Source organism: Sus scrofa, chromosome 2 (assembly GCF_000003025.6).
Source record: "Sus scrofa isolate TJ Tabasco breed Duroc chromosome 2, Sscrofa11.1, whole genome shotgun sequence".
NCBI lineage: Eukaryota > Metazoa > Chordata > Mammalia > Artiodactyla > Suidae > Sus > Sus scrofa.
The window spans coordinates 89,337,410-89,360,185 of NC_010444.4; the positions used below are offsets into that span (position 1 = coordinate 89,337,410).

Below are 22,776 nucleotides of genomic sequence, written 5' to 3' on the forward strand. Positions count from 1 at the left end.
AGGAAGTGCTGATGTTTGAGAGGTCAAGTCTGTTGCTCTGTTAACAAGTGTCCATGTGAGGGAAGCAGAAGATTAAAGGTCAGAAGGATCACGCGAGTGGAAGGAAGATGGCAGCAGGGGAAACCAGTGTCCACCTGTGCTGCATTTTTCATGTGCATTATTTCTGTTTTTTCAGCTATTCCCAGAGATGGTTATTACTCCTGTTTCGTACATGAGAAAAACTGACACTTAGGTTCATTATCCAAGATAATCTGCCAAGCGTGTCTGAATAGTTTGCAGTTAATGAGACAGTTGAGCTTGATTTCTGATGCCCTCATTCAGTTGTGTCACATGGGACAGGTTATGAATTTTTATACACCTCAGTTTCCTCATCTGTAAAATAGGATTTGCACTACCTACCCCATGGTGGTGGTATGAGTACAAAATAAGACAGTATAAATAAAGGATTAGTGTGGTTCCCACATCAGTATGTGGTCAAGAAGACAGCTGTGCTCTTTATAATACCAAAAAAAATTGGAAGCAACCTCGTTATTAGTCGGCGAATGGAAAGATAGTTATCTAGTCCCACATTAGAATATTATACAGCAGTTAAGATAGTTATCTAGTCCCACATTAGAATATTATACAGCAGTTAAAATGAATAACTCATGCCTGTATGTTTCAATATGGATAGATCTCATAAAATGCCATAAAAGAATACATACCTAAATGTCCATTGACAGATGAATGGATTAAGAAGATGTGGTATATATACACAGTGGAATACCACTCAGCCATTAAAAAGAACAAGATAATGCCCTTTGCAGCAACATGGATGGAACTAGATACTCTCATACTAAATGAAGATAAGTCAGAGAAAACCAAATACCATAGGATATCACCTATATGTGGAATTAAAATATGGTACAAATGAATCTTTCCACAGAAAAGAAACTCATGGACGTGGAGAACAGACTTCTGGTTGCCAAGGCGGGGTGGGGAGTGGGATGGACTGGGAGTCTGGGGTTAATAGATGCAAACTGTTGCATTTGGAGTGGATAAGCAATGAGATCCTGCTGCATGGCACAGGGAACTATATCTAGTCACTTGTGATGGAATATGATGGAGAGTAATGTAAGAAAAAGAATATGTATATGAATGACTGGGTCACTTTGCTGTACAGTAGAAATTGACAGAACACTGTAAATCAACTATAATGGAAAAAATAAAAGCCATATATAAAAAATTAAATTATAACCCTTAAACCTTTGAAAAATAGCAAATGTTAAAAAAAGAATACATAGAGCACGATAACCATTAATTTAAAGTTTGTAACTTCACAGTGGTAGTCTGTGTTGTTTAGAAGTTCATACATAAGTGGTAGAAATATATAAAAGCAGTAATTAGAAAGGATATGCACTAACATCTGGAAAGTGAATACTTCTGAGAAGGGAGGAAAGGGAAAGAAACAGATGGGATACTGCCTTATGTGTATTTGCAATTTTTTAAAATATGTAATACAGAGAATATAATACATATACATATATACATATATGAATTTTAATTTATTTATTTTTGGCCTTTTTAGGGCTGCACCTACAGCATATGGAAGTTCCCAGGCTAGGGGTCGAATCAGAGCTGTAGCTGCCAGCCTACACCACAGCCACAGCAATGCCAGATCCAAGCTGTGTCTGCAGCCTACACCACAGTTCACAGCAATGCTGGATCCTTAACCCACTGAGTGAGGCCAGGAATCAAACCAGCATCCTTGTGGATAGTAGTCAGATTCTTCTCCACTAAGCTACTGTGGAAGCTCCCATATATGAATTTTTATTATTGTTATTATTTTGCTTTTTATTTTTTTTTTTAGGGCCGCACTTGGTGGCATATGGAGGTTCCCAGCCTAGGAGTTGAATCAGAGCTACAGCTGCTGGCCTACAGCACAACCACAGCAATGTAGGATCCGAGCCGCATCTGCGACCCACACCACAGCTCACGGCAACGCTGGATCCTTAACCCATTGAGCAAGGCCAGAGATTGAACCTGCAACCTCATGGTTCCTAGTTGGATTCGTTTCCACTGCACCATGAGGGGAAGTCCTAAATTTTTTTTTTTTTGAATTTTTTTTTTTATGTACAGCTATAATTTTTTTTAATTGGCATTTCCCCAATACATTTTTTTCTTTCTACTGTACAGTATGGTGACCAAGTTACACATACATGTATACATTCTTTTTTCTCACATTATCATTCTCCATCATAGGTGACTAGACATAATTCCCAGTGCTGCACAGCAGTATCCCATACTTATCCATTCCAAAGGCAATAGTTTGCATCTATTAACCCCAAATTCCCAGTCCATCCCATTCACTTCCCGTTCCTCTTGGCAACCACAAGTCTATTCTCCATGTCTATGATTTTCTTTTCTGTGGAAAGGTTCATTTGTGCCATTTATTAGCTTCAAGATATGAGTGAGATCATATGAAATTTGTCTTTCTCTTTCTGACTTACTTCACTCAGTCTGAGAGTCTCTACTTCCATCCATGTTGCTGTAAATGGCATTATTTCATTCTGTTTTATGGCTGAGTAGTATTCTATTGTGTATATATACCACATCTTCCTAATCCAGTCGTCTGTAGATGGACATTTGGGTTGTTTCCATGTCTTGGCTATTGTGAATAGTGCTGCAGCGGATATACAGGTGCATTTTTTTTTTTTTTTCGAGGAAAGTTTTGTCCAGATATATGCCCAAGTGTGGGATTGCTGGGTCATATAGTAGTTCTATGTATAGATGTCTAAGGTACCTCCATACTGTTCTCCATAGTGGTTGTACCAGCTTAATCCCCACCAACAGTGCAGAAGGGTTCCCTTTTCTCCACACCCCCTCCAGCATTTGTGATTTGTGGACTTATTAATGATGGCCATTCTGACTGGTGTGAGGTGGTATCTTGTGGTAGTTTTGATTGTGATTTGTGGACTTATTAATGATGGCCATTCTGACTGGTGTGAGGTGGTATCTCGTGTTAGTTTTGGTTTGCATTTCTCTAATAATCAGTGATGTTGAGCATTGTTTCATGTACTTGTTGTCCATCTGTTTATCTTCCTTGGAGAAATGTCTCTTCAGGTCTTTTGCCCATTTTTCCATTGGGTTGTTGGCGTTTTTGCTGTTGAGTCGTGTAAGTTGCTTGTATATTCTAGAGATTAAGCCCTTGTCAGTTGTGTCATTTGAAACTATTTTCTCGCATTCTGTAAGTTGTCTTTTTGTTTTCTTTTGGGTTTCCTTTGCTGTGCAAAAGCCTGTCAATTTGATGAGGTCCCATAGGTTTATTTTTGCTTTTATTTCTGTTGCTTTGGGAGACTGACCTGAGAAAATATTCATAAGGTCGATGTCAGAGAATGTTTTGCCTGTGTTCTCTTCCAGGAGTTTGATGATGTCTTGTCTTATATTTAAGTCTTTAAGCCACTTTGGAACTCCTGCATTTTTAAATGGTACTGCTATCACCCCTTTACCACCATCCTAGTCAGGTGAAAGTGAGTTTCCAACCCAAGCCCACCTGACTGGAAAGTCCATGTTAGACTTGGGAGCATCTGTTTTCCACCACATCTTGTTTTAGAAAGATAAGACAATCATGTAAGATGACCTGGGTGGGGGCTTCCAGTGGTGACAGGAAGGAGGCTGTGAGTCCCCATTTCCAGATGTCCAGTATCTGTCCTGGTCAGTTCTCCTGAATCTTGAACTTGCCCGTGTTTTATCTTTTGCCTATAGCTACTGTCAGGATTATGAGAGAATTTGCAAGGACCACTGGTATGTAGCTAGAGCCTTTGTCTGAGTCTTATGTCAGAATGACCTCTTCTGTTGGGGTCATACAACTACGTTGTATGCAGTCGTTGTATGTGGTTGGGCTTGGATCCCAGCCTTTTGCTTTTATTTAATGCTCTAAAGTTGACTAAGTCATGGGAACTTAGGAAGTTCAACTTCCTGTTCTCATTGACCAGGTGCACGTTGACTTGTTTGTAAACACTGAAGATAGTGCATTGGTTAGGGAAACTGATGGCTAACAAAAAGGCCCCCGAACATTTAATGGCTGTAATAGAGTAGAAATCAGTTTTTTCCTTTGCTTCTTTGCATAAACAATCCATGGCCTTTGCCATTTGAGGGTGGGCCAAGACTTCCATGACACGGGCATTTAGGAACTCCAGAGGCCCCTCAGTCTTAAACATGCAACTCCTAGGACAATTCTGGGCTTTGACCTGCTGCGGGAGGGGAAGAGCATGGAGATGTGTGATTTCACTTCTTGGGAGTGGGGTCCTCCACTGGCACGTCTGCTCGCATCTCTTTGGCAGAGCTCATTCCCATGGTCTCACTTAACTGCAAGGAAAGCTAATAGATGTTTGTTAAAGACAAAGAAGTATTTAGCGAATGCCTAGCCATCTATTGCTGGAGATGACAGTTTTCTCTTTTCCTTTATATTGCTGCTGTTTCAACTCTCTTGTAGTTTTTAAAAGGATTTAAAAAGATTCTTATTTAAATTTTTGGATATGCAATACTTTCACACAGTTCCAGAGTTTAAAAATGTAAAAAGATATATAATGAAATGTTTGCCCCTCATTCTTGCCTCACATCTGCCCAGATCCTACTAGATAATTATGGTTATTATTTTCTTCCGTATCCTTCAAGAGACTTTTTTGTTTTAAAAAGCAAAAAATCAGATACATTTGTGTGTGTATGTATCCTTCCTTTTTACATAGACGGAAGCATAATATATACAATACTCCTTACTTTGCTTCTTTCCCTTACTAGGGTGAGATAATTATTTTAAATTTTGTATTACTTAATCTCAGTGACAGAAGACATTATTGCTACTCTCAAGGAGTTCCTAGTCTAATTTGGTCAAGGTATAATCTTCTAATGCAGAGAAGGAGAGCCAAGTGATGGAAACTTTTATTCCTAAAGTGAAATACTTGTTACTCACTGTATAGCTCAATACCACAATTTGAACAAACAAAGGATGCTTTTATAATGGAACTTAAATTTTTAGAAAGCTACTTAAGGGAATTAAGCATGCTAAATTTATTCTTGGCATTTAAATCACAAAATATTTTAGAAAATTGAAAATTGTTGGTGTTAGGAAGTAGGTCCTTGACTAGATTTTTATGTAATTTTCTAAAGCACCAAGTACATTTCAGTGATAGTTCATTTCTTGAATAGTTAAATAACTTTTATTTTGGTAAACCCATATGGTTAGAGTATGTTTCTATTTTAATTCAGAGCCCTAGCCTAAATGACAAAGTAACAGAATATTATGTATATGCTCCACTTAACATTTAGTTTATATTAGCAAAACTAAATGCCATTTTGAACTTCCTGGAGCCTCCTGAAATTAACTACATGAAGAGGCCCTATTTATTCTTTGTGGTTTCCCATGTTCCTTGAGCCTGTCAACAGATGTTTACCTGTGGTGACTCTGATCTTACTCAGCCCAGTGAGACACAGTACTGCTTATAAATGGGAAAGAAGGATGGGGGTGGAGCATAACTGGGAGCTATGAGTCATTGGCATTGACCCTATGCCTCTTTAGCTTTGCTGTGTGGATGTGAGTGACTGCTCATAGTCATAAAGGGGTACTGATGCTGCCTAGAAAAAAGGGACCCTAAGTGCCTCTATCTAGACATCTGCACTGTTACTACATATAGATTAAGAAGCATCTTTTGGGATGCATCTATTTAGGAACTGTTGGCTAGTCTGCTTCATTCTTTAGTTGCCAAGTTTCCAGTAATTCTTTTTTTTGTGGAGGGGGTCGGGGTGGGAGGGGGGTTCTTTTTAGGGCCACACCTGCACCATATGGAATTTCCCAGGCTAGGGGTCTAATTGAAGCTCTAGCTGCTAGCCTACGCCACAGCCACAGCAACACAGGATCTGAGCTGTGTCTGCGACCTATACCACATCACAGCTCAGGGCAATGCTGGATCTTTATCCCACCGAGCGAGGCCAAGGATCAAACCCACATCTTCATGGATACTGGTTGAGTTTGTTACCACTGAGCCACAATGGGAACTCCATCTAAGAATTCTTAACCACAGGCCCACCTTCACTCAGGTTTGTTGTTCTAATTTGTATTGTCTCTCTCTGGCAATTTCTGGGTTGTGCAGTTTATTTGAAATAGTCACATTGTGTCTCAGGGTTCCTGAAGAAAGCAAATGCAAATCCTCCCTGAAGGAATACACTCTCGTCTAGGCCTGGGGAATGTCAAAGAGAAAGCTCTGCCATAAGCTCATAAATGTAATTACAAAAGACATGGGGAAACAAGTAACCATGAATGTGAGTCAGCAGAAGTTATAAACAGTAGACTTAGATTCCCAAGACCTGAGTAATGGGATTATAAAGATAAATATCCACCTACCATGTTAAAAGAAACACAAAAGAGAATGAAAATATGAACACAGAAAAAAAAATACCATTAGAAGAGATAAGGTTGATTTTTAAAAAGAATTCCGTACAACTTTTACAAACAGTGGGTGGGTTAGAAGGGAATCAGTGCAGTAACTGAAATTCAAGATAATATCTGAAGAAATTACCTAGAGTGTAGCACAGAGAGATGGTGTGATCAAAGATAGAAGAAATTGAAAGGTAAGTCGGGGATTAGGTGGTCTAACATAATCCTTATCAGATTTCCAGTAGAAGAAAAAGAATAGGAAAAGAGAAAATATTCAAAGAGATGAAAAATGAGAATTTCTTAAATTTCATGAAAGATGTGAATCTGTAGTTTAGGAAGCACAGTTGAATCCAACATGCAGTTGAGGACCAAGAAGAAATCCAGATTTTGCTAAATCATAGTGAAACTACACATGACAGTAAGTCAGAGATAAAAACCCTATAGAGAGTAAGAGAGCAAAGAAAGCTCACCTATAAAGCAATGGAAATTACATAACTGATTTGATTACTAATTTCTTTACCCATTCTCGTCCTCATTTGCCTCTTTTGACAGTGTCTTTTGGACTTGTTGTATATTTTTTACCATTCAGCTCCACACCCCATGAAGCTTGGCAGCTTGTATGTCTCTTCCTATCATCTGTTGTTTCTATTGATTCTTACTCATCTGGTTTCTTTTTATGCTTGAATGCTTGGTTATCTTTGTGTACTGGTTATATTATTTGGAAATTTTTTTTTTTTTTTTTCTTTTTAGGGCCACACCCACAGCACATGGAAGTTCCCAGGCAAGGGATCAAATCGGACCTGCAGCTGCCAGCCTACACCATAGCCACAGTGACCCAGGATCCAAGCCACGTCTGCAACCTACGCCATACAGCTCATGGCAACACCGGATCCTTAACCCACTGGGTGAGGCCAGGGATCAAACCCGCATCCTCACGGATGCTAGTCAGGCTTGTTAACTACAGAGCCACGACAGGAACTCCTATTTTTAAGAATAACAGAAGAGAGCAGCACTATTCTTATAGCCAAGACATAGAAACAACCTAAGTGCCCATCACCAGACAGTTGGCTTAAGAAAGTGTGGTTTATGTATACAATGGATTATCAGTCATAAAAAGTGCAGCAAGGTGAATGGACCTAAAGAATATTATTCGTAGTCAAGTAAGTCAGAGAAAGACAAACACTATATGCATCAGTTATATGTGAAATCTAAAAATAGTGCAAGGAAATCTATATATACAGAAACAGATACACAAACATAGAAGACAGACTTATGGTTACCATAGAGAAAAGGGAGGGAAGGAGAGGCAAATTAGAGATAAGAGATTAACAAACTACTATATTTAAATATAGAAAAGGAACAAGGTTTTACTATATAGCACAGGAAATTACATTCAGTATCTTGTAATAATTTATGGTGGAATATAATCTTAACAAAACCTGAATCACCTTGCTCTATACCTGAGGCTAATGAATGAATGAATGAATGAATAAATAAATAAAATGAGAGCTAAGATTTTTGTGTTTTCTTCCAAAAACACTTTTTGTTTGCTTTGGGCAGATTCTTGGTGGTACTTCTAATCTGGGAACATCCTAAGTCAAGTTCAGTGTTTGACATGTTTAAATTCATCCAAATGATGCTAACGTAGATTACTTTTACTCTGAGGCCAGCTCATATTTATAGCAGATTCTTCTGGCATGTCTTTTTAGTGCAAAAGTGGCTTTGACTGCTGAATTATTTCTTTGGGTTCTTGTTTTCTTTCAGACTTTGGTATAGTTGTTCCTTACCATTTTGTTAGTCCTTTGATGCTTTCGTGAACATGTTTTTATGTTTTGTTTGGTTTTTTAAATTGTCCTCAGTGGGAGGGATGATTTGAAAGTACCCATTTCCATTATTACCAAAACCAGAAATCATATTCATGCTCTTTTCAAAGACTCAGGTTTGAGGCCTGAACTAATAATGGGAGGTAGTAGCTGTCAGAAAATTGTTCTATTTAATATTCTGCAAAGGGTGAATTGCCTCTTGGTAAAATGACGCCTCATTTGAACATGAGTAATAAAATCTGTAAAAGCTTGTTGGGTGATTTACAATTTGCAACAAAATAAAGGCTCAGAAGAGCTCTTTAGAATGTAATTTCATAAATAAAGTAAACCCTTTCTTAGCATGATCTTTGCAGAAGGCATCACATTGCGTCTCATTACCCAAGTTACCCCTTCTTCCATCTCTCTCCCTCCCTTATCTAATCATTCACAACTCCTGTTAATTTTACCTCTTTGATATCTCTTGAAACTGTGTGCTCTTTCTATTGCTGTATCTTTTGCCTGAGTTCCGACATCAGCATCACTCTCCTGTGTTACTGAAACAGCCTCTCACCTGTCTTTGGGCCACTCTTCTTAGGTCCTTTTTGACATCAGCCACTGGTGGCTCCCCTTGCTCTCAGGATAAAGTCAAAGCTCCTTTGTGGTCTGCGTTACCAACACGACCAGGTTCCTGCTTACCTTTCTAGCTCATACTATCACACTTTCACTCTCCATCTTTTGTTTTTGCAGTGAGTGCTTTGTAAGTGCTCAGTACTTGTTCATCAAATGAATGAATGAATGGTATATGTGAAAGGCGTAGGTAGGTAGATTCAAGTAATGAACAGTAGGCCCTAGGAGAAAGCCTGTGATTCATGTATCTACCAGAAAGCTCTTTAGGTACTTGGTTTAGCCACATCGCATGGCTGTGTTAATGTCTGAATTTAGTTTATTCATTCTATTTATTTATTTATTTAGGCTGTGCCTGCAGCATGTGGAAGTTCCTAGGCCAGGGATCAAACACACACCACAGCAGTGACCTGAGCTACAGCAGTGACAGTACCAGATCCTTAACCTTCTGTGCCACTAGGGAACTCCTAGTTTACTCATTGTATACCATCTGTCTTTAGCAAACCTAGCAAACCTTTCACTAGAAAATTGGACCAAACCACACTGTCTTCCCAATGTTTTATCTTTTTCTTCTCAAATAACCTCATGTTAGAATTACAGAGTCATCCCCACAAATGGCAACCAGTGGGAACAGATTCATGTCCTTACTCTGGCAATAGCCGTAGGTGACAGAGTTTCTGAGTGACAGCCACACACAACAGATTCTGGTGTCATCACTCCGCTCATCTTTATATGTGACGCCCACATTTTGTCTTTGGCTCTTTGTCATTCCCAGGACCTCAGGTCCATTGTTTCTTGTCATATGGAATGAAATAAATGACTCAGATGTCCTCTTTTAATTTGTTCAGAATGTATCATGTGGTAAAATCAATTATAGACTACTCTAAGGCATCTTGGAATAATATCTTTTATCATCCTTTCATTAGCAGTCTACTTCCTGTGTTGTTGACTGTCGCAATCACCAGATCACTCTCATTGACTGCACCAAAATAATTGCTTTCTATTTTGGTGGTCTGATGTATTATTGTATTATAGTTATTTGGAAAATGTTCTTACTAATTAAAGAACATTTGTAAGGTATACCAACGACTTTACTTAAAAAGCTTGATTAAAATTTCTATTTATTCATTTGCATTCTGATCTGTTTATAGAAAATAAAAGTGGAATTTTAGCTGCTTAATGATGAGAAATTCGTGGTTAACGGTGCCACACACCATCTCACCCTCTCTGCCCATGTCAGACATCTGTAATCGATCATGCTATTCTTTTTTTTTTTTTTTTTTTTTTTTCCAGTAGTATTCTTTTTTAATGCAGCCTACTGACCAATCTCATCAGGGACTTCAAGTCTGACTGCCAGTCAGATTTAGCACTTGAGATCCCAGGACTAGCTTCCCTTATATAATCCTCCCTTGTTCACTTTGCACAAAGTACCTTTTGGCATATCTATACCTTAAGGCTTGTCTGAACGTAATTATTTCTGAGCTTGTATTTTGGGTGCTATTTCTCTTTCCCCTAGGCTGTTCTTTGTGGTACCTACCAAAAACCTTTGTAACAGATAAAGATTACTATACTATTGACCCTGATAATGGCTAAAGTGTATTGAGTAGTTTCTAGGTATTGGACACGGTGCTAAGTACTTAGTAAGTATTATTTCATTGAATTGTTGCAAAAACTCTGTGAGTTAGGGACCATTATTATTCCCATTTTATAGATGGAGAAACTAGGACAAAGCTAAATAAGTGGTAAATGGTAGAACCTCAGTTTGAACTGAAGTTACTTACCTTCTTAGCTTAAATTCTTAATCTTGAGCTATTGCCTTCCTAACAAGTGAAGCCTGGGTTAAAGCGGAAGTGAGTCATAGTTGGACATGCTTTTGTCTGTGCTGTCACTAAACTAAAATAAAAACACTACCTTTATATTTTCCCAGAAGATATTTTATAAAAAGTTTTCTGGAAGGCTTAAAATATGATGTAGGTTTTTAAAACCTCTTTTGTTTTATCTTTCTGTATCTTGGACAACCTTTATAATTTTTGAGAGAGTAACTATCTAGCTGCCTTATACATTCACAGATGGCATTATTTTATCTGTCTTCATACCATCTGTAGCATCAACTTCGTGTATTTCAATTGGTGTCATCTTTCATTTACTCAGGAGTGAGTTATTCAAATAAAACCTCATATTTGTATAGCATTTTGGGTAAATGGTAGGGTACAACATTGGTTTATTTTATCACAACAATCTTTTGCAAAGAAAATTTAATTTCTTATTTTTTCACCTCATCTTGATGTACTTTATAAGTAGTCTTTGGGATTGAATGGAATTCAGCACCTACCTACTGAGCACACATCATGATGTCAGAACCATGGAAACGAAAGAATGGATTCCTGTTCTCACCAAGCTGCCTAGTGGAACAGACAGTGGAGAAGTAATTCAGTTGTGAGTTCCACCACAGAAAGAAAACAGGGTGGTTGGAAATGTTGGCAAAGGATGAAATCTAGTCTAGTGGGTCTAGAAAGCCCTTTCAGAGGAGGAGCGAATGGGAGTTTGCCAAACAAAGTAGAAGCTGGTAGGCAGGAGGGAAGGGGACAAGAATCTTGAAGGCAGGGTGAGGAGCAAATGAGGAAGCCCTGACCGTGTCAGAGAACTTGGAGTGGCTGAGATGTTGGAAGAAGTTCAGTCTTACTGGAACATAGAGTGAGAGGAAGAGAGGGACAGGCGGTCTGAGGTGAGACTCGTGAGGTCAGCAGGGATCAGTTGTCCTACAGGTCAGTTAAGGATTCCGGATTTGAACCTAAGATTAATGGCAAGTCATAGGTGAGCTCAAAACAGAGGTTTGGTAAGAATAGATTTGGGTTCTAGGAAGACTGTTCAGGCTACAGTGTGGAAAGAGGGACAGAGGTGGATGTGGGGAGGGAAGTTTGGAGGCTGTTTTCAGAGTCTTTGTGAGAAATGATTTTTACATAGACTGGTGTAGTGGCAGTGGACTTGGAAAGAAGTAAATGGATTTAAGAGGCCACCCCACTAAGGATGGAAGAACTGGTCTGTGTGTCTACAAAGCTCTGGCGTGTTCTCCTTTGCCATGCTGAAACCAATGCCTGTTCAGAGGATGAGCCAGAGAAAAATGGAACAAAAAGGAGACCTGAAGTTAGTGTCTGTATTGTGAACAGACCTGATTTCACAGGGTAATTTTAAGGATAACAAAGATAAAAATACTCAAGTCAGTTAATTGCAAAATACTCAATTTGAGAGTCATCTAGGCAGGGTTCTGATGTAAGGTTTGCCCTGTTTGATAGCAATAGAACTTAGATAGCCAATTGTCTATGCAGTAGCTGATGTCCCCATTGCCCCCCAAATGTCAGTTCATTCTTTCATTTGCTTGCTTGTTGGTTCATTCATTGATTTAAAAAAAAACATTTACTGAGGGCCTGTTATCCACTAGCTATATTTGTTTATTTCTGTCTTTATTGCCAGTTATGACCATCATACCTAGTGTAGACCTTAGATGTTTATAGGTGCTGGATGGGCCATGTATCATTTAGGACACACTGAGTCAGGTTTCCATGTTAAGTTGACAGTATCTCACCATTTCTTCCCAAGTGGCTCGTGGCTTAGGGTGTAGCCATTGATAAAATGCTGCAGCCCTGGTCTCCTGATATTGTATGCTCTGCCCTTGCTGGTGCTGCTCCCAGCCTTTGCTCAGATTCAGTGTGCCTAATCACATTTCAGTCAAACAGTTGATCAGTTTAACCAACACCACCAAGTCTTCTATCAAAGCGCTTGGTTAGCTTAAGTGTTTTTTGACTGAGATGGCCAGTCATATCCGTCAGAGTAGAAAATTCAGTTGCCTGTTGTAAACCTATTATATTAGCCGGGTAATACAAGCAATAGTAGCTAATAAATTCTCAGTCTTAGTGGGTCAAACACAATAAAAGTTTTTGTTGTTGTTTTGTTGTCGAGGTTTTTGTTTGTTTGTTTGTTTGTTTCCAATATAAAGTGCATTTGATAGATGTGGGAGTGGAAGGTTTTCTGCTCTCTCACAGACCTGGGCTAATGGAATTAACTAGTGGCTCCCAGAATTGCCTGAAGATTACCATACAGTTGGCAGAGGGTGAGAGTCAGTGTGAAAGAGACGGAGATTTTTAATGGATTAGAAGTGGCTTAATCATTCCCACCCACATTTCATTGGCTAGAACATGGGTACCTGGCCACACCTCACTGCAGGGGAGGCTGGGAAATGTAGTCCGTATTCACCCTGGAGAAAAGGAAAACTTAAGGACCCTGTCTCTGCCCCATCAAGCCAATGACTTTCCTTGTATGGTACCTGCTCTTGGATTTTAATGGTAAGAGGCAGGGAAGGACCAGAGGTATGGAGAAAAAGTCTCCATTGTGCATTTCTAAGTGGCTGCTGTCATGGTGCAGGGCATTAGAGTAGGAAATGGCTACAGTCTGAGTTCCTCACATATCTGATAATTGCCTTTATTCTCACAGGGAGATAAATGCTCGACTTGATGCTGTATCTGAAGTTGTCCATTCAGAATCCAGTGTGTTTGGCCAGATAGAAAGTCATCTACGTAAATTGCCCGACATAGAAAGAGGACTCTGTAGCATTTACCACAAAAAAGTAAGTGTGATAGAAATCAAATCTTTTAAACCTGACAATGTTCTTCAGCTTGAGGACACCCGTTGTTAAAGGGAGAAACATCTCAGATTTTATTTTGTAAAATCTTGCAGGTAACATGAGAGAATCGTTAGAAATTTTAATTACACAAACTGAGGTTATTCCAATTTTTATGCTGTGAAAAGATTGCCCACTTCTGTTAACTAGAGCAACACGTAGAGGCCTTTCTATTACAATACATGATGTTTTCCTGTTTAAACTCAGTGTGGGCCATCATCAAAATAAGAAATTTACTTGTCTAGCTACTTTTACATAGAGATGCCTTATTTTCTTTGACCTCAGAACAACCTTTTTTTTTTTTTTTTCAGGGCTGCAGCCTTGGCATGTGGACGTTCCCACACTAGGGGTCTAGTCAGAGCTGTAGCCGCCAGCCTAAGCCACAGCCACAACAACACAGGATCCGAGCCACGTCTACGACCTACACCACAGCTCATGGCAGTGCCCAATCCTTAACCCGCTGAGCGAGGCCAGGGATCGAACCCGCAACCTCATGGTTCCTAGTCAGATTTGTTTCCACTGCGTCACGACGGGCACTCCACAGAACAACTTCTTATTTGACTTAACTAAAGGAAAAATCTGCTAGTAAAGTATTTGTATTAATATGCAAACACATTTTCATATTGAAGCTAAGTAAAAAGCATTCTTTTGATTTTCATCACCTAAGCTTTACGGTTTAAGTTGTAACAATAACAAGAGAGGGAGTTCCCGTCGTGGCGCAGTGGTTAACGAATCTGACTAGAAACCATGAGGTTGCGGGTTCGGTCCCTGCCCTTGCTCAGTGGGTTAACGATCTGGCGTTGCCGTGAGCTGTGGTGTAGGTTGCAGACGCGGCTCGGATCCCGAGTTGCTGTGGCTCTGGCGTAGGCCGGTGGCTACAGCTCTGATTGGATCCCTAGCCTGGGGACCTCCATATGCCCCGGGAGCGGCCCAAGAAATAGCAAAAAGACCAAAAAAAAAAACCCCCCCAAAAAAAAAAAAAAACAATAACAAGAGGGGTTTTCCACACTTAGAGAAATAACTTATTTTATCTTCAAAATCTGCCTAAAATAAAAAAAAATGACCAATTAGTTACATTTGTAACTGTTAATAAACTTACATTGTTTTACCTAGTGCAGGAGTCATTCACATACGTTAGACTCTGACTTTTGGAAAAAAACTTTATGAGGGAATTCCTTGGTGGTGCAGTGGATAAAGGATCTGGTGTTGTCACTGCTGTGGCTTGGGTACCATCTGTGGAACAGGTTCTGTCCCTGGCCCCAGAACTTCTGTATGCTGCAGACATAGCCAAAAAAAACAAAAAATAAAAATCCAGAAAAGCGAAAAGTAACAACAACAAAAAATAGTTTATGAGACTGAGAAGGCTTATTACCACCCTTACTGCTGGGAAATTATGTAAATTACTATCTATATATAATGCTATAGCAGCTTGCATCACCTTGCCTAAAATGATGATGCTAAGAAGAGGGTTAGTATCTTTCTAGTAAATGACAGAATTCATATTTATTTGTTTATTTATTTTTTGTCTTTTTGTCTATTTTAGGGCTGCATCCGTGGCATATGGAGGTTCCCACGCTAGGGGTCTAATCGGAGCTGTAGCCACTGGCCTACACCACAGCCACAGCAACACAGGATCCGAGCCTCGTCTTTGACCTACACCACAGCTCACGGCAACGCCAGATCCTTGACCCACTGAGCAAGGCCAGGGATCAAACCTGCAACCTCATGGTTCCGAGTCGGATTCGTTAACCACTGAGCCACGACGGGCATTCCTACAGAATTCATGTTTAAACCACTGTCCCTGATTGGGTTCTTAGCGACTTTCATTTTTGGACACTACCATTTTTGATGTAGTAGCAATATTGAATACCATTGCATTTTTTTTCCTGGTTGTCCCTACACAAACAAAGTTTATTTTTTGAGCAAGTGTAAATCCTGGCTAATTTAATAATTCTTATTGTAGAACAATTTTTAATTGGTTTTTATATCTGTATAGTGGTAAATGAAGCAGTATATGCTCAACATATAACAGTTATAAAGAATATATTTAGAATTTTTTTTTTAATAGGGCCATTCCCACAGCATATGGAGATTCCCAGGCTAGGGATCTATTGTAACCACAGCTGCTGGCCTGTGCCACCGTCACAGCAATGCCAGATCTGAGCCGCAAGGGCAACCTACACCACAGCTTATGGCAACACTGGATCCTTAACCCAGGGATTGAACTCACAACCTCATAGTTCCTAGTTGGATTCATTTCTGCTGTGCCACGCTGGAAACTCCTAGAAATATTTTTGTAGAATGATTTTTATGTGCCTAAACGTTAGTTGTGACCTTTTTTTTTTTTTTTCTTTTTTTCTTTTTAGGGCCACACCTACGGCATATAGAAGTTCCCAGGCTAGGGGTTCAATTGGAGCTATAGCTGCCAGCCTATGCCACAGCCACAGCAGTGCCCAATCCATGCAGTATCTGCAACCTATGCCGCACCTTGCCACAATGCCAGATCCTTAACCCACTGAGCAAGGCCAGGGATCGAACCTGCATCCTCATGGACACTATGTCATGTTCTTAACCTTCTGAGCCACAATGGGAACTCTTTTGGCCAATTTTTCATTAGTCTTCTTTTAGGTCTTTCCCAAAGTGTTAATGACTAATAAGTTGTACTTAGGAGAATATTTGCATGCCCCAAAGGACTTACATAACTGTTCCATATGCTTCGGCTAAATTTTGAAAAGAAAGAACAAGCCGAAATTGGGAAATCCTAAACCTCAGGAAAAAAATGTGTGAGTTGGTTATGGGGTTGGTAGAGTCTGTTGTACTTACCACTGCTTGGTGCTCTGTGTTTTTTGCTGGCAATACAGAGGCTGTCCTAGTAGTTGAGTTTTACCATTGACTTTTTTGAGGTTACAGAGTGAATATCAAACCATTTGTTATTTTGTTTGACCTTGACTCAGTGGCTGACAATCAGTGCTTATTATCCTTCATCAAGCAGTGAATCTCCAAACACCTTGCCTTCACTACTTGATAGGCTTCATTGAGATGTTAGAGACTTTTGGAAAATTGGAGCAAAGCTGAAAAAAATGATCAACTGCTAATCAAAAGAGCCAAGTCAAAGTATCCATCCCATCAAGATGGTATCATCATTTATGCTGACATGATTTCTGTTATGGCCTGCTGCTTCTCTTTACACCGTACTTTGATGTTTGCATTTTGTAGGTTTTAAAATCCTGGTATATGTCAGAATCTAATTCTTCTTTTTAAAATTGAGGTATAATCAGGTATACAATGTAATGATTGGAGATATACATACATAGATATGAATGATCACCAAATAAGTCTAGTTAGCATCTTTCACCATGCATAGCTACAGTGCTTTCTGTTTTCTTGTGATGAGAACTTTTAAGATCTAGTTGAAGCCACTTTTACATATACAACGATAGTAGCGAGTGTGGTCTCTTTGCTACACATCGCCAGGGCTTATTTATTTTAAAACTGGAAGTTTGTGCCTTTTGACCACCTTCACCTATTTTGCCCACGTTTCTTCCCCCTGCAATGACTAATCTGTGCTCTGTATCTATAAATTCAGGGTTTTTTTGTTTGTTTGTTTGTTTTAAAAAATCTGCATATAAGAAGAGATCATATGCTATGGAATCTAATTCATTTTATTTTTTATTACTCAAATGAATTTGGAATCTAATTCATTTTAAAAGTATCCAATATGCAGAGCAGGAGTGACTTTTAAGAGTTTCAAACTAGGAGTTCCCGTCGTGGCTCAGTGGTTAACGAATCCGACTAGGAACTATGAGGTTGCGGGTTCGATCCCTGGCCTTTAAGGATCTGGCATTGCCGTGAGCTGTGATGTAGGTCATAGACGCAGCTTGGATCTGGTGTTGCTGTGGCTCTGGTGTAGGCCTGAGGCTACAGCTCTGGTTCGACCCCTAGCCTGGGAACCTCCATATGCTGTGGGAGCGGCCCAAGAAAAGGCAAAAAGACAAAAAACAAAAAAACAACAAAAAAAAGAGTTTCAAACTCTGCTGAAAGAACTTATGACTCACTGAGAAGCAGTTCCTTGTTGCTGTTTCAATGTTTACAGAAAGAATGTGCCTAAAGAATGATTTGAAAAGTGAAGATTAGAAATGATTTGGTAACAGACCAACTTTAGGAAGTCTGAATACTTTAAACCAAATTTGTATAGTTTAGTTAGTGGGCTCTTGGAACATACCATCCAACATATGTCTGTTCTTTATCGTTAGATTACTCTAAATAAGTTTTTGCTGTATGCACCAAATGGTGAGTGATATCCTGGGTACAGACTGTGCCAATTCAGTTATGTGAAATTCATAAAATGGTAAGAAACACTGTTGGGCTGCTGTGCAAGTGGTGAGCCTAGGCCATCTGTCAGTGCTGAAAGTGCTGTGGAATAGGCACAAATAGGTATTTTTATGATGATAATAATAGAGGATACCAAGTGGGCTGACTCGGAAATAAAATAAACATTTCTTTTGGTAGTAAACTTCAAATTTAAATCTTTGAAAATTGTGCTAGTCATAGGAATTCATATTAACTGCTCAATAACGATTTTGTAAGAAAGTGATACATAACTGCTAAGGATGGTGAATGCATTTAAAGGATTATAGCACTTAGTAAATGTTGAAAGGAGAATGTTTCCAGAATTTTGTAGGCGACAATAGTTTCTAGTCTAGCCAGACTGCTGCAAGCCCAGAGGCATGTTTTCCGTATGGAGCTTTGGCTGGGGTTCTCCCAGGCCTGCAGTGACCTGTCCTTGCACTTGTGCGTGTTTTGTAAAGCTCTTCCACAGAGAAGCTTGCTGCCAGAAATGGGGTTGAACATGAGTGACTCTAGGAGCAACTGCTTACCCTTATCCTCAGCTTTCTTGGCAGCACCATTGAGTCATTTTGCCTACGGAATTTGAGAGCAACCTGCCATGGGCACTTGGGACTTAACTGCAAGCACTTCTGGTTTTCACCTTGCTTCTGTTGCTTACTTAAACTTTTTTTTTTTTTTTTTTTTTTACTACTCAAATGAATTTATCACATCTGTAGTTGGGTAATGATCATAACAATCCAATTTTACAGTATTTCCATCCCATAACCCAAGCACATCCCTCCACCCCCTAAACTGTCTCCATTGCTTACTTAAACTTTATATCATATTAGAGTGTGAAAAATCAATCCCTTTCTTGTCTGTCCAATTAGAATAATCGTAAGAGATTATTATTTCAAAATTCTGTTGAAACTGTTAATTGTTTGCTCCTTGCTTTATTGGAATATGTCATTAAATGACTCTTGACCAATTCTAGGCTGTAAATTATTTCTAGGCTCCACATTGATACAAACAGCTGCTTCCTGTGTGTGTCTTTCCCAGCAAACCATAGCCTTCCTGGAGAAGAGGTGTTGTATAATATACTTTGAACTCAGCTTTGGTTCAGTTGGACCTAGAGTCTTGTTTTTTTTTTGTTTTTTGTTCTGTAATTTACTTCATTCCTTGTAGTTAGTAATTGTCTTTCTTATATTCATTTATTATATATACTGTTTATAGGTACTTACTAACTCAAGCCTACATTGTCCTTTTATCTCAAGATATTTATCTTCATCAAATATTCTGATAGTTTCATTTTCTTGAGCCTTCCTACCTGATCCAACCTGGATTGCTTGTCCTCTGTACCTGTTGACTAGCTTATCATAGATTCCCTTTAATTTCCCTTGAATTGAATCTTGTGTTTTCTGTGATCCATGATGTCCTCTTGGTTCATTCCTTCACTTTGGTGGAGTACATTCTCTTGAAGCATCCTGAGGAAGGGTATTGGAGGTAAGTTTTGAAACACCAATGTTTGGAAATGCCTTTTTTCTACTCTCACGTCTGATTGGTAATTTAACTAGAAATAAAATTCTAGGCTATAAATTGTTTCCTTTTAGAATTTTGTGTTGCTTCATTGTCTTTAATGGCTCCCACTATTATTGTTAAATAGTCTGATGTGATATTGATTTGTATTTCTTTGGCTTTTTTTCTTTCTTTCCTTCTTTTTTCTCTCCCTCTGGAAATGGAAGATTTTCTCTTTGTCCCCAGTATTCTAAAATGTTATGATGGTTTGCCATGATTTGGCTCTATTTTCACCTATTGTGTTGGGCCCTTTCAATCCGACAACAAAGTTGTGCAAAATTTTTCTGAATTTGTTTTTTAAGACTTCTTTCTTTCTTCAACTCTATTATTTGAGTTGATTGAACCTGTTGGACTGATGATCTAACTTTCTTTTGTATTTTCCATCTCTTTACACTTAGGCTTTATCTTCTTGGAAATTTTATCACCTTGACCTTCTACCTCTTTTTGTGAATTTTTCATGTCTACTGTCATGGTTAATTTCTGAGAATTTTTTGGTTGTTGTCCTCTGAATGCTGCTGCTTTTTTTTTTTTTTTTTTAAACTTGACATTCTTGTCTCATGATTGCAGTATTCTCTGTTTAACTGAGAATATTGTTAATTTGTTTTTTTTTTGGCAGATGTTTTCTTCTATCTCTACAGGCTCTATTCTCACTAGTATTTGTTGGTTTGTTTGTTTTTTTTTTAATACATTTTATTGGATATAGTTGAAGTTGTGTTAGTTTTAGGTGTACAACAAAGGAAATCAGCCATATATATATGTATATATAAAATCTCCATTCCTTTTCAGATTCTTTTCCCATATAGGTCAGCATACACCATTGCATAGTTTACCTAGTACGAGTCTTCTTACACATGGTTTTTTTCAGTAAATACATGCTCTAGTCCTGCAGAATCCATGGTTGGTTGAATCCAGTGATGTGGAACTAGATGCAGAGGGCCCCCTGTACAGTTATACTTGGATTTTCCACTGCATGAAGGGTTGGCACCCCTGACCCCATGTTGTTCAAGGGTCAGCTGTCGTCTTCTGTAGGATAGGAGAGTGGGGGATTGAGGGATTTAATTGCTGCTTAATTCACTTTCAACCATTGTTTTCTGTTTTCCCAACTCCCCTAACCCCAGGTTCTGCTACCAAAGATAATCTGTGCTACCAGTTTCTGAGTCTTTTAGGATTCTGGGTGTAACTCAAGTCGGATCCTAATTTTCCTCGTGGCCAGCTTAAGATTCAAATATCTTGAGTCTTCTAAGTCAATTACCACTTATTCTTTTACTTTGCAGCTTCTAAGGGATTGTTGCTACTGTTTTTTTCTCCTAGTTATTCTTGAGATTTTTTGCTTTCTTTAAACAATCTTGGATTCTAGCTTCAAGATAGAGTGAAATTAGACACACATGTTCAGCCCATTCTCTATCCAAAGCTCCAAGTTATTCATGTTCTGTTACAAAATTGCAACAGTATACAGGGATATAAAATAAAGAATAGAAAGTTTCTTTACTACCCTGTATACCCACTACCCAGAGGTAACTAGAGTAAGTTACATGTGTACCCTTCCTGAAAGTTTGTATTTATATTTTTATTTCTATAGAAAAATGTATATGAAGAGCCACAAATGGAATTTTACTGCATAAATACATATATGGTATATAGTGTAAACATATGCTATGTATATTTAATATATGTTGAAATTACGGAGTTCCTAATCAATCTGTATGTCAGTATGTACAGATGTCTTTGTTTTCAAACTGTTTTATAGAGTATTACATTAAATGAGTTTTTCCTAATAAGATCTCAATTGCTGAATGTTTCTTTCTTATTCATTTTTTAAATATTATTACCAGCACTGCTGCTCTCCATATTCAGATACACATATGTTTTCCCTATTTGCTAAAGTATGTTTTTAGTTAAATTCTTAAGAATGGAATTGTTTCGTCAAAGGGTTTATGCACTTTTTATTATAAATATGTGCCAGACTGCTCTTCAAGAATCTTATGTCTCTGCTAATAGTATAAAAGTGTCATTTTTCACACCCTATGTGACTTAGCTATTATCAAACTTTTAAATCTTTGACAGTCTTATAAGTAAAAAAAGGGTCATTTTAATTTGCTTGTCCTTATTATCTATGAAGTTAATCATATGTTTATTGGACATTTTTTTCCTGCGAGCTGTGCATTCAGTTCATGTAGCTACTCTACTATTCTTTGGATTATTCATCTTTTCCATGTGTATTTGTAAAACATTATATTGAGAGAATTTTGACCTTTATCTCATGTATTTTGCAGGTGTTTCCCCAGGATTGTTCTTTTTTATTTGTAACATTGTTTACTGTACTTTTATTGAATGGTCAATATATTTTACTTTTTATTACTATTTTTTTATTTAATAATTTTTTTTTTTTTTCCATTATAGCTGGTTTACAGCATTTTGTCAATTTTCTACTGTACAGCAAGGTGACCCAGTCAGTCACACAAACACATACACATTCCTTTTTCTCACATTATCATGCTCCATCAAAAGTGACTAGACGGTCAGTATATTTTACAATGAAAAAATACTGAAAAATATTGGCTTTCCTACCCCTGACTCAAATTATTTTCTTTATAGCTTTGAAATATTACCTTACAAAGCCTTTAAGCTATTGATGTATCATTTAGGAGGTATCAGCAATACCTAATTTCAGTTAACTGATTTATACAATAAATTAAGATTTTCTTTTATTCTAACTTTAAAAAGACCTCTAAATTTCATTTTCACATTATCTTATGCTGTTCAGATAAAAAAAAAATTCCTATTTTCAGTGTTCTACACAAGAGTTCTTCTTGATTGTCAAAACCCTGTATCACCTGAAGTCAGAATTCCAAGCATTAATACCTGCTGTTAATTCCCACGTTCAGTCAAACTTGCTCCAGACCTGTCTTCTAGAAATTCCTGAACTCCTCAGTCCAGTGGAGCATTACTTGAAGATATTGAATGAACAGGCTGCCAAGTAAGTAGCAGGCCATTGGTTCTTCATTCCTAGCAGTGTAAGTAATGTATTTGCCATTTAGTGTGGATACTTAAGCTTCCCTAGAAGTAATGGTAGAGGTTGCATGTAAAACTAGAAATGTGATTGGATACTAAAGGCTCTATATTACGGCAGGAAATAACACTTAGTGTTTAGGTACTTCCATTGTATAAATGTGGTACTTTTCCAGGTAGCAGATGATGAAAAGATAAAGTCCAGGCTGAGTAAATAGTAGAATTAATTTAATTAATTTATTTTTTTGTCTTTTTTTGCCTTTTCTAGGGCCACTCCCGCAGCATATGGAGGGAGGTTCCCAGGCTAGGGGTCTAATCGGAGCTGTAGCCACATGTCTATGCCAGAGCCACAG

At 38.3% G+C, this 22,776-nt stretch overlaps 1 protein-coding gene across 1 annotated transcript in view; it reads left to right on the forward strand.

The window, feature by feature from the left end:
* MSH3 (mutS homolog 3) overlaps nucleotides 1-22,776 on the forward strand; it is a 200,456-nt gene that overhangs the window by 81,763 nt on the left and 95,917 nt on the right. Inside the window, 2 exon segments of the mRNA XM_021084495.1 lie at nucleotides 13,327-13,459; nucleotides 22,204-22,391. Of these exon segments, the coding sequence (XP_020940154.1) occupies nucleotides 13,327-13,459; nucleotides 22,204-22,391 (321 nt within the window).